General features: G+C 31.1%; 1 protein-coding gene across 4 annotated transcripts in view; it reads right to left on the bottom strand.

Moving 5' to 3' along the window:
• Rlip (Ral interacting protein) overlaps window positions 1–13,739 on the bottom strand; it is a 48,282-nt gene extending 34,543 nt beyond the window's left edge. Inside the window, exons 1-9 of one of the 4 annotated variants that reach the window (XM_074143929.1) lie at window positions 13,460–13,739; window positions 13,226–13,380; window positions 12,818–13,038; window positions 11,908–12,024; window positions 11,676–11,820; window positions 10,835–11,012; window positions 10,507–10,637; window positions 10,170–10,353; window positions 8,989–9,184 (exon numbers count right to left, since the gene is read on the bottom strand). In XM_074143929.1, coding sequence (XP_074000030.1) covers window positions 8,989–9,184; window positions 10,170–10,353; window positions 10,507–10,637; window positions 10,835–11,012; window positions 11,676–11,820; window positions 11,908–12,024; window positions 12,818–13,038; window positions 13,226–13,257 — 1,204 coding nt within the window. In that variant the 5' untranslated portion in view covers window positions 13,258–13,380; window positions 13,460–13,739. The remainder of the gene's footprint in view (window positions 1–8,988; window positions 9,185–10,169; window positions 10,354–10,506; window positions 10,638–10,834; window positions 11,013–11,675; window positions 11,821–11,907; window positions 12,025–12,817; window positions 13,039–13,225; window positions 13,381–13,459) is intronic. The other 3 variants (XM_074143930.1, XM_074143927.1, XM_074143928.1) reach the window with 3 other exon arrangements.
• Window positions 13,740–13,847: the final 108 nt, after the last annotated feature.

The following is a 13,847-nucleotide window of genomic DNA, read 5'->3' as shown; positions in this document are numbered from 1 at the left end:
AGTCTCCATATACAAGTGAAATATTATCAAAATCTATCAAATAGTTTTCCAGATATTTGAAGTTAAAGATTTCACTGTTTGAAACGAAACGAAACTTCAACTCTAAATATCTCGTTTCCTACTCGACAGATTTTTACGAAATTTTACACAATTATAGACAATAAACGTCTACATATGGAGGTGAAATATTATCAAAATCTATTGAGTAGTTTTGCCGATATTTGAAGTTAAAGATTTCACTGTTTCAAACGGAAAGAAACTTTAACTCTATATATCTCGTTTCCTACTCGACAGATTTCTATGAAATGTTACACAATTACAGACAATATACGTCTCCATATACAGGTGAAATATTATCAAAATCTATCAAGTAGTTTTCCAGATATTTGGAGTTAAAGATTTCACTGTTTCAAACGAAACGAAAGTTCAACTCTAAATATCTCGTTCCCTACTCGACAGATTTCTACGAAATTTTACACAATTATAGACAATATACGTCTCCATATACAGGTGAAATATTATCAAAATCTATCGAGTAGTTTTGCAGATATTTGAAGTTAAAGATTTCACTGTTTCAAACGAAACGAAACTTCACACAATTACAGACAAAATAAGTCTCCATATACAAGTGAAATATTATCAAAATCTATCAAATAGTTTTCCAGATATTTGAAGTTAAAGATTTCACTGTTTCAAACGAAACGAAACTTTAACTCTATATATCTCGTTTCCTACTCGACAGATTTCTATGAAATGTTACACAATTATAGACAATATACGTCTCCATATACAGGTGAAATATTATCAAAATCTATCGAGTAGTTTTCCAGATATTTGAAGTTAAAGATTTCACTGTTTCAAACGAAACGAAAGTTCAACTCTAAATATCTCGTTCCCTACTCGACAGATTTCTACGAAATTTTACACAATTATAGACAATATACGTCTCCATATACAGGTGAAATATTATCAAAATCTATCGAGTAGTTTTCCAGATATTTGAAGTTAAAGATTTCACTGTTTCAAACGAAACGAAAGTTCAACTCTAAATATCTCGTTCCCTACTCGACAGATTTCTACGAAATTTTACACAATTATAGACAATATACGTCTCCATATACAGGTGAAATATTATCAAAATCTATCGAGTAGTTTTGCAGATATTTGAAGTTAAAGATTTCACTGTTTACAACGAAACGAAACTTTAAGTCTAAATATCTCGTTTCCTATTCGATAGATTTCTACGAAATTTTACCCAATTATAGACAATAAACGTCTCCATAAACAGGTGATATATTATCAAAATCTATCGAGTAGTTTTCGAGATATTTGAAGTTAAAGATTTCACTGTTTCAAACGAAACGAAACTTCACACAATTATAGACAAAATAAGTCTCCATATACAGGTGAAATATTATCAAAATCTATCGAGTAGTTTTCGAGATATTTGAAGTTAAAGATTTCACTGTTTCAAACGAAACGAAACTTCACACAATTATAGACAAAATAAGTCTCCATATACAGGTGAAATATTATCAAAATCTAGCGAGTAGTTTTGCAGATATTTGGAGTTAAAGATTTCACTGTTTCAAACGAAGCGAAACTTCAACTCTAAATATCTCGTTTCCTATTCGATAGATTTCTACGAAATTTTACCCAATTATAGACAATAAACGTCCCCGTATACAGGTGAAATATTATCAAAATCTATCGAGTAGTTTTCCAGATATTTGAAGTTAAAGATTTCACTGTTTCAAACGAAACGAAGCTTCACACAATTAGAGACAAAATAAGTCTCCATATACAAGTGAAATATTATCAAAATCTATCAAATAGTTTTGCAGATATTTTAAGTTAAAGATTTCACTGTTTCAAACGAAACGAAACTTCAACTCTAAATATCTCGTTTCCTATTCGATAGATTTCTACGAAATTTTACCCAATTATAAACAATAAACGTCCCCGTATACAGGTGAAATATTATCAAAATCTATCGAGTAGTTTTCCAGATATTTGAAGTTAAATATTTCACTTTTTCAAACGAAACGAAACTACAACTCTAAATATCTCGTTTCCTACTCGACAGATTTCTACGAAATTTTCCACAATTATAGACGATATACGTCTCCATATAAAGGTGAAATATTATCAAAATCTATCGAGTAGTTTTGCAGATATTTGAAGTTAAAGATTTCACTGTTTCAAACGAAACGAAACTTCACACAATTACAGACAAAATAAGTCTCCATATACAAGTGAAATATTATCAAAATCTATCAAATAGTTTTCCAGATATTTGAAGTTAAAGATTTCACTGTTTGAAACGAAAGGAAACTTCAACTCTAAATATCTCGTTTCCTACTCGACAGATTTCTACGAAATTTTACACAATTATAGACAATATACGTCTCCATATACAGGTGAAATATTATCAAAATCTATCGAGTAGTTTTGCAGATATTTGAAGTTAAAGATTTCACTGTTTCAAACGAAACGAAACTTCACACAATTACAGACAAAATAAGTCTCCATATACAAGTGAAATATTATCAAAATCTATCAAATAGTTTTCCAGATATTTGAAGTTAAAGATTTCACTGTTTGAAACGAAACGAAACTTCAACTATAAATATCTCGTTTCCTACTCGACAGATTTCTATGAAATGTTACACAATTATAGACAATATACGTCTCCATATACAGGTGAAATATTATCAAATTCTATCGAGTAGTTTTCCAGATATTTGAAGTTAAAGATTTCACTGTTTCAAACGAAACGAAACTTCACACAATTAGAGACAAAATAAGTCTCCATATACAAGTGAAATATTATCAAAATCTATCAAATAGTTTTGCAGATATTTGAAGTTAAAGATTTCACTGTTTCAAACGAAACGAAACTTCAATTCTAAATATCTCGTTTCCTACTCGACAGATTTCTATGAAATGTTACACAATTATAGACAATATACGTCTCCATATACAGGTGAAATATTATCAAAATCTATCGAGTAGTTTTCCAGATATTTGAAGTTAAAGATTTCACTGTTTCAAACGAAACGAAAGTTCAACTCTAAATATCTCGTTCCCTACTCGACAGACTTCTACGAAATTTTACACAATTATAGACAATATACGTCTCCATATACAGGTGAATTATTATCAAAATCTATCGAGTAGTTTTGCAGATATATGAAGTTAAAGATTTCACTGTTTACAACGAAACGAAACTTTAAGTCTAAATATCTCGTTTCCTATTCGATAGATTTCTACGAAATTTTACCCAATTATAGACAATAAACGTCTCCATAAACAGGTGATATATTATCAAAATCTATCGAGTAGTTTTCGAGATATTTGAAGTTAAAGATTTCACTGTTTCAAACGAAACGAAACTTCACACAATTATAGACAAAATAAGTCTCCATATACAAGTGAAATATTATCAAAATCTATGAAATAGTTTTCCAGATATTTGAAGTTAAAGATTTCACTGTTTCAAACGAAACGAAAATTCAACTCTAAATATCTCGTTTCCTACTCGACAGATTTCTACGAAATTTTACACAATTATAGACAATATACGTCTCCATATACAGGTGAAATATTATCAAAATCTATCGAGTAGTTTTGCAGATATTTGAAGTTAAATATTTCACTGTTTCAAACGAAACGAAACTTTAACTCTATATATCTCGTTTCCTACTCGACAGATTTCTATGAAATGTTACACAATTATAGACATTATACGTCTCCATATACAGGAGAAATATTATCAAAATCTATCTAGTAGTTTTGCAGATATTTGAAGTTAAAGATTTCACTGTTTCAAACGAAACGAAACTTTAACTCTATATATCTCGTTTCCTACTCGACAGATTTCTATGAAATGTTACACAATTATAGACAATATACGTCTCCATATACAGGTGAAATATTATCAAAATCTATTGAGTAGTTTTGCAGATATTTGAAGTTTAGGATTTCACTGTTTCAAACGAAACGAAACTTCAACTCTAAATATCTCGTTTCCTAGTCGACAGATTTCTACGAAATTTTAAACAATTATAGACAATATACGCCTCCATATACAGGTGAAATATTATCAAAATCTATCGAGTAGTTTTCCAGATATTTGAAGTTTTAAGATTTCACTGTTTGAAGCGAAACGAAACTTCAACTCTAAATATCTCGTTTCCTACTCGACAGATTTCTACGAAATTTTACACAATTATAGACAATATACTTCTCCATATACAAGTGAAATATTATCAAAATCTATCAAATAGTTTTCCAGATATTTTAAGTTAAAGATTTCACTGCTTCAAACGAAACGAAACTTCAACTCTAAATATCTCGTTTCCTACTCGACAGATTTCAACGAAATTTTACACAATTATAGATAATATACGTCGCCATATGCAGGTGAAATATTATCAAAATTTATCGAGTAGTTTTGCAGATATTTGAAGTTAAAGATTTCACTGTTTCAAACGAAACGAAACTTCATCTCTAAATATCTCGTTTCCTATTCGATAGATTTCTACGAAATTTTACCCAATTATAGACAATATATGTCTCCATAAACAGGTGAAATATTATCAAAATCTATCGAGTAGTTTTGCAGATATTTGAAGTTAAAGATTTCACTGTTTGAAACGAAACGAAACTTCAACTCTAAATATCTCGTTTCCTACTCGACAGATTTCAACGAAATTTTACACAATTATAGATAATATACGTCGCCATATGCAGGTGAAATATCAAAATTTATCGAGTAGTTTTGCAGATATTTGAAGTTAAAGATTTCACTGTTTCAAACGAAACGAAAATTCACACAATTACAGACCAAATAAGTCTCCATATACAAGTGAAATATTATCAAAATCTATCAAATAGTTTTCCAGATATTTGAAGTTAAACATTTCACTGTTTGAAACGAAACGAAACTTCAACTCTAAATATCTCGTTTCCTACTCGACAGATTTTTACGAAATTTTACACAATTCTAGACAATGTACGTCTACATATGCAGGTGAAATATTATCAAAATCTATCGAGTAGTTTTGCCGATATTTGAAGTTAAAGATTTCACTGTTTCAAACGGAAAGAAACTTTAACTCTATATATCTCGTTTCCTACTCGACAGATTTCTATGAAATGTTACACAATTATAGACAATATACGTCTCCATATACAGGTGAAATATTATCAAAATCTATCGAGTAGTTTTCCAGATATTTGAAGTTAAAGATTTCACTGTTTCAAACGAAACGAAAGTTCAACTCTAAATATCTCGTTCCCTACTCGACAGATTTCTACGAAATTTTACACAATTATAGACAATATACGTCTCCATATACAGGTGAAATATTATCAAAATCTATCGAGTAGTTTTGCAGATATTTGAAGTTAAAGATTTCACTGTTTCAAACGAAACGAAACTTCACACAATTACAGACAAAATAAGTCTCCATATACAAGTGAAATATTATCAAAATCTATCGAGTAGTTTTGCAGATATTTGAAGTTAAAGATTTCACTGTTTGAAACGAAACGAAACTTCAACTCTAAATATCTCGTTTCCTACTCGACAGATTTCAACGAAATTTTACACAATTATAGATAATATACGTCGCCATATGCAGGTGAAATATCAAAATTTATCGAGTAGTTTTGCAGATATTTGAAGTTAAACATTTCACTGTTTGAAACGAAACGAAACTTCACACAATTACAGACAAAATAAGTCTCCATATACAGGTGAAATATTATCAAAATCTATCGAGTAGTTTTGCAGATATTTGAAGTTAAAGATTTCACTGTTTGAAACGAAACGAAACTTCAACTCTAAATATCTCGTTTCCTACTCGACAGATTTCAACGAAATTTTACACAATTATAGATAATATACGTCGCCATATGCAGGTGAAATATCAAAATTTATCGAGTAGTTTTGCAGATATTTGAAGTTAAAGATTTCACTGTTTCAAACGAAACGAAAATTCACACAATTACAGACAAAATAAGTCTCCATATACAAGTGAAATATTATCAAAATCAATCGAGTAGTTTTCCAGATATTTGAAGTTAAACATTTCACTGTTTGAAACGAAACGAAACTTCATTTCTAAATATCTCGTTTCCTACTCGACAGATTTTTACGAAATTTTACACAATTCTAGACAATATACGTCTACATATGCAGGTGAAATATTATCAAAATCTATCGAGTAGTTTTGCCGATATTTGAAGTTAAATATTTCACTGTTTCAAACGGAAAGAAACTTTAACTCTATATATCTCGTTTCCTACTCGACAGATTTCTATGAAATGTTACACAATTATAGACAATATACGTCTCCATATACAGGTGAAATATTATCAAAATCTATCGAGTAGTTTTCCAGATATTTGAAGTTAAAGATTTCACTGTTTCAAACGAAACGAAAGTTCAACTCTAAATATCTCGTTCCCTACTCGACAGATTTCTACGAAATTTTACACAATTATAGACAATATACGTCTCCATATACAGGTGAAATATTATCAAAATCTATCGAGTAGTTTTGCAGATATTTGAAGTTAAAGATTTCACTGTTTCAAACGAAACGAAACTTCACACAATTACAGACAAAATAAGTCTCCATATACAAGTGAAATATTATCAAAATCTATCAAATAGTTTTCCAGATATTAGAAGTTAAAGATTTCACTGTTTCAAACGAAACGAAACTTTAACTCTATATATCTCGTTTCCTACTCGACAGATTTCTATGAAATGTTACACAATTATAGACAATATACGTCTCCATATACAGGTGAAATATTATCAAAATCTATCGAGTAGTTTTCCAGATATTTGAAGTTAAAGATTTCACTGTTTCAAACGAAACGAAAGTTCAACTCTAAATATCTCGTTTCCTACTCGACAGATTTCTATGAAATGTTACACAATTATAGACAAAATAAGTCTCCATATACAGGTGAAATATTATCAAAATCTATCGAGTAGTTTTCCAGATATTTGAAGTTAAAGATTTCACTGTTTCAAACGAATCGAAACTTTAACTCTATATATCTCGTTTCCTACTCGACAGATTTCTATGAAATGTTACACAATTATAGACAAAATAAGTCTCCATATACAGGTGAAATATTATCAAAATCTATCGAGTAGTTTTCCAGATATTTGAAGTTAAAGATTTCACTGTTTCAAACGAAACGAAAGTTCAACTCTAAATATCTCGTTCCCTACTCGACAGATTTCTACGAAATTTTACACAATTATAGACAATATACGTCTCCATATACAGGTGAAATATTATCAAAATCTATCGAGTAGTTTTCCAGATATTTGAAGTTAAAGATTTCACTGTTTCAAACGAAACGAAAGTTCAACTCTAAATATCTCGTTCCCTACTCGACAGATTTCTACGAAATTTTACACAATTATAGACAATATACGTCTCCATATACAGGTGAAATATTATCAAAATCTATCGAGTAGTTTTGCAGATATTTGAAGTTAAAGATTTCACTGTTTACAACGAAACGAAACTTTAAGTCTAAATATCTCGTTTCCTATTCGATAGATTTCTACGAAATTTTACCCAATTATAGACAATAAACGTCTCCATAAACAGGTGATATATTATCAAAATCTATCGAGTAGTTTTCGAGATATTTGAAGTTAAAGATTTCACTGTTTCAAACGAAACGAAACTTCACACAATTATAGACAAAATAAGTCTCCATATACAGGTGAAATATTATCAAAATCTAGCGAGTAGTTTTGCAGATATTTGGAGTTAAAGATTTCACTGTTTCAAACGAAGCGAAACTTCAACTCTAAATATCTCGTTTCCTATTCGATAGATTTCTACGAAATTTTACCCAATTATAGACAATAAACGTCCCCGTATACAGGTGAAATATTATCAAAATCTATCGAGTAGTTTTCCAGATATTTGAAGTTAAAGATTTCACTGTTTCAAACGAAACGAAGCTTCACACAATTAGAGACAAAATAAGTCTCCATATACAAGTGAAATATTATCAAAATCTATCAAATAGTTTTGCAGATATTTTAAGTTAAAGATTTCACTGTTTCAAACGAAACGAAACTTCAACTCTAAATATCTCGTTTCCTATTCGATAGATTTCTACGAAATTTTACCCAATTATAAACAATAAACGTCCCCGTATACAGGTGAAATATTATCAAAATCTATCGAGTAGTTTTCCAGATATTTGAAGTTAAATATTTCACTTTTTCAAACGAAACGAAACTACAACTCTAAATATCTCGTTTCCTACTCGACAGATTTCTACGAAATTTTCCACAATTATAGACGATATACGTCTCCATATAAAGGTGAAATATTATCAAAATCTATCGAGTAGTTTTGCAGATATTTGATGTTAATGATTTCACTGTTTCAAACGAAACGAAACTTCAACTCTAAATATCTCGTTTCCTGCTCGACAGATTTCTACGAAATTTTGCACAATTATAGACAATATACGTCTCCATATACAGTTGTAATGTTATCAAAATCTATCGAGTAGTTTTGCAGATATTTGAACTTAAATATTTCACTGTTTTAAGTAAAAATACTGGCGGATCTTTGGCAAACTCAGAAATTCTCGCCATATATGTAATATACATGATAATTTACATAACTGTATGACTCCTTTGGAAAGAAACGGGCAAAAACTAGTTTGGTAAAGAGATCGTTATTTATCGGGTCCCCTTATAACTTAACCAATTAAATAATCAGGATTTTTTGCTCAGACCATACATAGACTGGAAAAAAAACTCTTAAACAATACTTTCTAATGCGTGAAGTAAGAACAAAGAAAATCACTAAAAATAGAATCAGAGTAAAATCCACATGTCGATGAAATAAGAACGTAGTGACAAAAAACCAAGCTATAAAACGGGGGTTTTTTCCCCCTACACTTAGCAAGCAATGATAAACTAACCTTTATGAGGAGTACTGAACGCTGAAGAAGGTTCTGGTGGTTTCTTAATAGAAACTGGTGAACCTTCTGCGGATACTGGTTTCTTAAAAGCAAACTCAACATTGCTGTTTATGCTGGCTTCTTCTAGTCGCAAGGATGTGTCTCCTTCGTCAAGACTACGCTGGCCACTGGTTCTCTCTAATGCTCGCAATTTTCTCTGTAGGATGGGGGAAAAAAATTACCTTTTTTCAGGGAGTAGAAGATCCAGCAAATTAATTTTAAAACAAACATAATACAAGAATTAATTATTTACGATATATCATTTAAATTAATTACAAAACAAAGAACAATAGACAGATACATTGGCCACGCAGAATAATAGATTAAATTAGATTAGACTAGGGCGGCCTCAAGGCCTCCGCCACTGCGACCCATTTTGGTCTATTGTGGCTCCCCTCACTTTAAAGCTCACCCTCCAGACCTGTTTTTTTAATCAGACTCTTAATGCTGGAGAGCGGTCTCTTGGGTAAAGCTCACAGGCTTTGGTTTTTCCTTCCCGAGAAGTAACATCCTTAGCCCCTCACACTGACACAATATGTGCAGTGCCGTTTCCTCCTCCTTCTGACAGAACCTACAGAGGCTATCATCTGCCAGGCCTATGCGATGCATGTGTTTTCTGAGCCTGCAGTGGCCAGTTAATAGGCCTACAATCATCCTTATAGCCCCACTGCCTTGACGGATTAATTCTGCAGTCTCGGCGAATAGCCTTTAATAAACTCCTTCGCCTGCCTCTGCCCAGTGGTGTCAAGCCACCTCTCCTGAGACCTACTCTGCACCAATAAGTTAATGGTCGCAGTCTTAACACACTTCGGAACCCCAAAACAGGGCTCCGGGCCAACGAAGTGTCCCACAGAGCCTTCCCGGGCCAATAAATCTGTCGCTTCGTTTCCCTTATACGCAGGATAATAACTTTGACTACGTTCGTAACACCATACTTCCGCTTCCTACCCTTTAATTTGACTACTTTCGAGCATACAACCATCTTCAGAGCTTACTTCAAAAACTCGTGAAAAGAATTGGTGTTATACACAGAATAGATGAACGTTTCATTTAATGCACAAATAACAAATTCAATCGGTGCTACGGTTCAATCATGTCAACTTCAACTTAATGAACAACTTCTACTTAAAATGTTCACCTACTTTAAGTTGTGTGATAATCCTCTGCACTTCCCACAGTTGTTCTTCTCTTCCTCTACTGACGAGTCCTTGATTCATTTCTTTGTGTAGTTGAGAAAGTAAGGATTCTTGTTTGGCTAGTTCAACTGCAATACCTTCTGATGAATCAGGTAAACCAGGGCTGACTGAGCTCAACGGAGGTACATATCTTTTTTTTAAAAAATAAAAAAACAAATAATAACAATATTTGCACTAAATACGGAACATATGTTTTAAAATAATTTCAGCAGAAAAGATTTAAGTTCGAGAAAAATTATCTACCTTATATATGTACATAGAGTTTCAAGATTTCAATACTTACTTATTTAAACAGACATCTTGAAACAGATCTGAGACATGACATAAGAGGGCGCTTAATAGACGTTGACTAGTTTGTAGTAATGGACTTAAAGTGACTGAAATATTCTGAGCGTTCATCTTGTTGTGTTTCTCCTGTAGAAAAAAAAAAAAGTCAGATATACTGTTTTAATTAAAAATGTTTCCTAATTTTAGTTTTCTTTTAAGATTGCATATCCTGCCTTAAAGGGTAGTAAAGCATTTCTTAGAGATGTTCACATAGGTGTTTTCATGTACCACTGTCTATAATAAACCTACACCATGAATACTTTTGAGAACAATCTTATTCTTACATGTTCTGCAACTGAGTCCAAATGTTTCAATAACCATCCCAATAAAGCTCGATTACATGAAGGTAACTGATCAACCAACTCCTTAAGTAGTGTACCACGAGTTGTAACATCTTTGGCAGCGGCGGCTTCTTCAAATTTTGCCAGTAAATCTGTGGTCAACACTGGTTCTGGTAGTTCTCTATTAAAAAAAATACACATAAACGATGGAAGAATATTATCTTATCTGTGGCTTTTTATTTTCTCTTTCTTATATGTAAGGAAAACAAAAAAGATCATGTGAAATTTTCAAAATAAGAAAGTTTTAAACAGAAATATACATTTTGAGGAGGCTGAAAATAGAAACAAAAACGTTTTTTTATACAGAAGAATGAGCAAAACATCTCAAATACTAATCATCTCAGATTGCTCAATCTTAATACTTCATTTTAATCCCATTTAGAGCTTCTAACACAAATATTTTGGAGAAACCTGTCAATTCTGAGGTTTTTTTTGGGCGACTTTCTCGAAAATGGCTCCAAACATTTTCTTTAAAAGAAACTTTGTATTTAATAAGTTCTTAATGTCTTAAAATCTCTTAATATATAATTTATTCAACCACATAAATGCCAATGGTTTAATTTAAAACGCCTGGAGAATATTGCTTTGTTAAGTTAAACAAAGTGCCTCGTCAAAACAATTTATTATTTCATCACAAATATTGTATCAAGAACATAAAAAAACATGCCATGTTTTTCTTAAAATTGGGAATTATAAGTGACCACATATACACAAAAACCAATAATTTTTATTTTAAATTTTTGTACGCCCCCCCAAAAAAAATTAAAATTAAAATTTACCTTACCTTAGAAACTGTTTAAGTAGACTAGTAGCAACTGGTAGATCGAAGTCTCCCATACAAACAGGTTCATGGTTGTTATACATTCTTCTAACCTGTTGTACACGAGATTTGATTCCAGAAACTTTATATACATTTTCGGCCAATAGACCTAAGAAGAAGAAGGAAAAATAATAATTCTACATTCAGCACCAACTTTTCTGATTAATACTTTCTTTATTAAACAAAAATTACAAACCTGTTTCCTGAACATAGTCAATGCAGTTCCTGATGACAAGAGGGATATCAACGCCATCATGACACTTACTCCTTTCCACAGCAACTGATAGTGGTACTCCAAAAATTGGTAAGTCTTCTACAAAATAAGGAAAAATACAAAAATTTAGAGAGAAAACTTACAAGACTTTGATTATAATTCTCAAAAGTTTTCCAGCTACATAAAAATTTTCACTAAATGCTGGTTGGTTTCAATAAAATAAAAATTGATACTAGTTTTAATGGAGAATTTACTGTAACAAAATGGCTTTCGAAGCTAGCATGATTTTCCAGAAACACTCCTTAAAATCAAATTTTCTTGAAGAGAATTTCGAACAATGAAAGTAGACTCTGAGGAGTACACGAAATCGTTCAAGAGATTCAAACTCCTGAGGGAAAAAATTTTCCTTCAAAACTCAGTATTTTTGTTAATTTTCACGAGTACTAGGTATATAAAAGGTATACAACAGACACTTCAGTGAAACGTAATCTTAGAAGGAAACCTACCTTCACCCTTATCCCAGAACTAACCTAAATGAAAACCATTATAAACATAAGTTTAATACGAAGGCCTAGAGTACGAAGATTTAAAAATATAATAAAAACTGAAAGACCTGATTTGGTTGCACGGGTATTTATTACCGAAAGCTCTGAATTTAAGGTAGACATTAGCGGCACGACATAATTGAGAAAAGAAAATCTCTCGTGTCTAATCGAAGTACTGAAACGAAGTATAGAGCTTAAATTTCCAGCCATTTTTCACCTTTAAACTGCAATGTTCACATAAATACATATGAACTTCACTTCATCTTAAAAAAATGTACTTCCCTTGAAAAATCAATACCAAAAATTTAAAATTATTTACTAAAAATTATAATAAAAATATCCATTACCACTGATGTCTATAAGTTCTTCATTATGCTTAGGTTTTTTCTTCTCTTTGAGTTTTAATTTAGATTTAGCTTCTTTCTTCTTCTCCTTTTCTTTATCATCTGACTTCTTTTTATCTTTGTCACTTTCTTTATCCTTACATTCCTTTTCCCGTGATTTTTCTCGTTTTTCCTTTTTCGATGGAAATTTAAATGGTTTGGATTTTTTATACTTTGAAGGACTCCTAGAATAATTATTGGACAACATGGTTAGACTAGATTAGTAAATTCACTGATAAGAATATTGCTACAGCTAATTTTTAAGCATGTTGTAATGTTTTTCAGAAAAAAAGAAGAGTATATCGTCAAAGTGCAGAAGGAAGCATTAAGCGTGAAAATAACAAAAAAAATCAAATATTAATTTTTATATACAATTTTTGCTTCACTTTACTTAATATCGGCATCTTCCTCTGGTGAACTTTCTCCTTCTAATGTAGCATATCCTCGATCCTTTTTATCTTTTTTATCTTTACGTTTGCCAATAAGTAAATCTTTTTTCGATATTTTATCGTGGCTTTCATCACTAACTAAAATTTAGTAAACAACATTAAAAGAGTTGACATTAAAAATTAATAAACTATGCAACATGCTGATATTGAACCTTACAATCACTTTCGTTGCTTTTTTTGCCAGCCTCCGATGCGTATAATCCTGGAAAATCTCGTTCCACGTCTGGACTTTCAAATTCCATATTTAAGTAAAATTACACACCTAAATTCTATCATTTTTCTTACATTTAGTTTGTATTTACAATCTTCAAAAAATAAAAATACTGAATAGTACACATAATCACATAACCTTAAAGATATGTAACCAAGAAGTAGGTTACGTAAATTACTCATGATTCATGATCCCCCATATCGAACTCGGACATAATACGAGAAAACAAAAATGTTCTAAAGTTTATTTTAAGGGGACATCAATAATGAAGCTGATTTTACTGGCTATTCCCTAGATTGAATTCCAAGTTCCACAACCATTCAATTTAGACTGA

Source organism: Rhodnius prolixus, unplaced genomic scaffold (genome assembly GCF_049639745.1).
Source record: "Rhodnius prolixus isolate KJV_2025 unplaced genomic scaffold, Rpr scaffold_18, whole genome shotgun sequence".
Classification (NCBI taxonomy): Eukaryota; Metazoa; Arthropoda; class Insecta; order Hemiptera; family Reduviidae; genus Rhodnius; species Rhodnius prolixus.
Note: the sequence above shows the minus strand (reverse complement) of the source record. Positions and strands in the feature narration are given on the sequence as shown.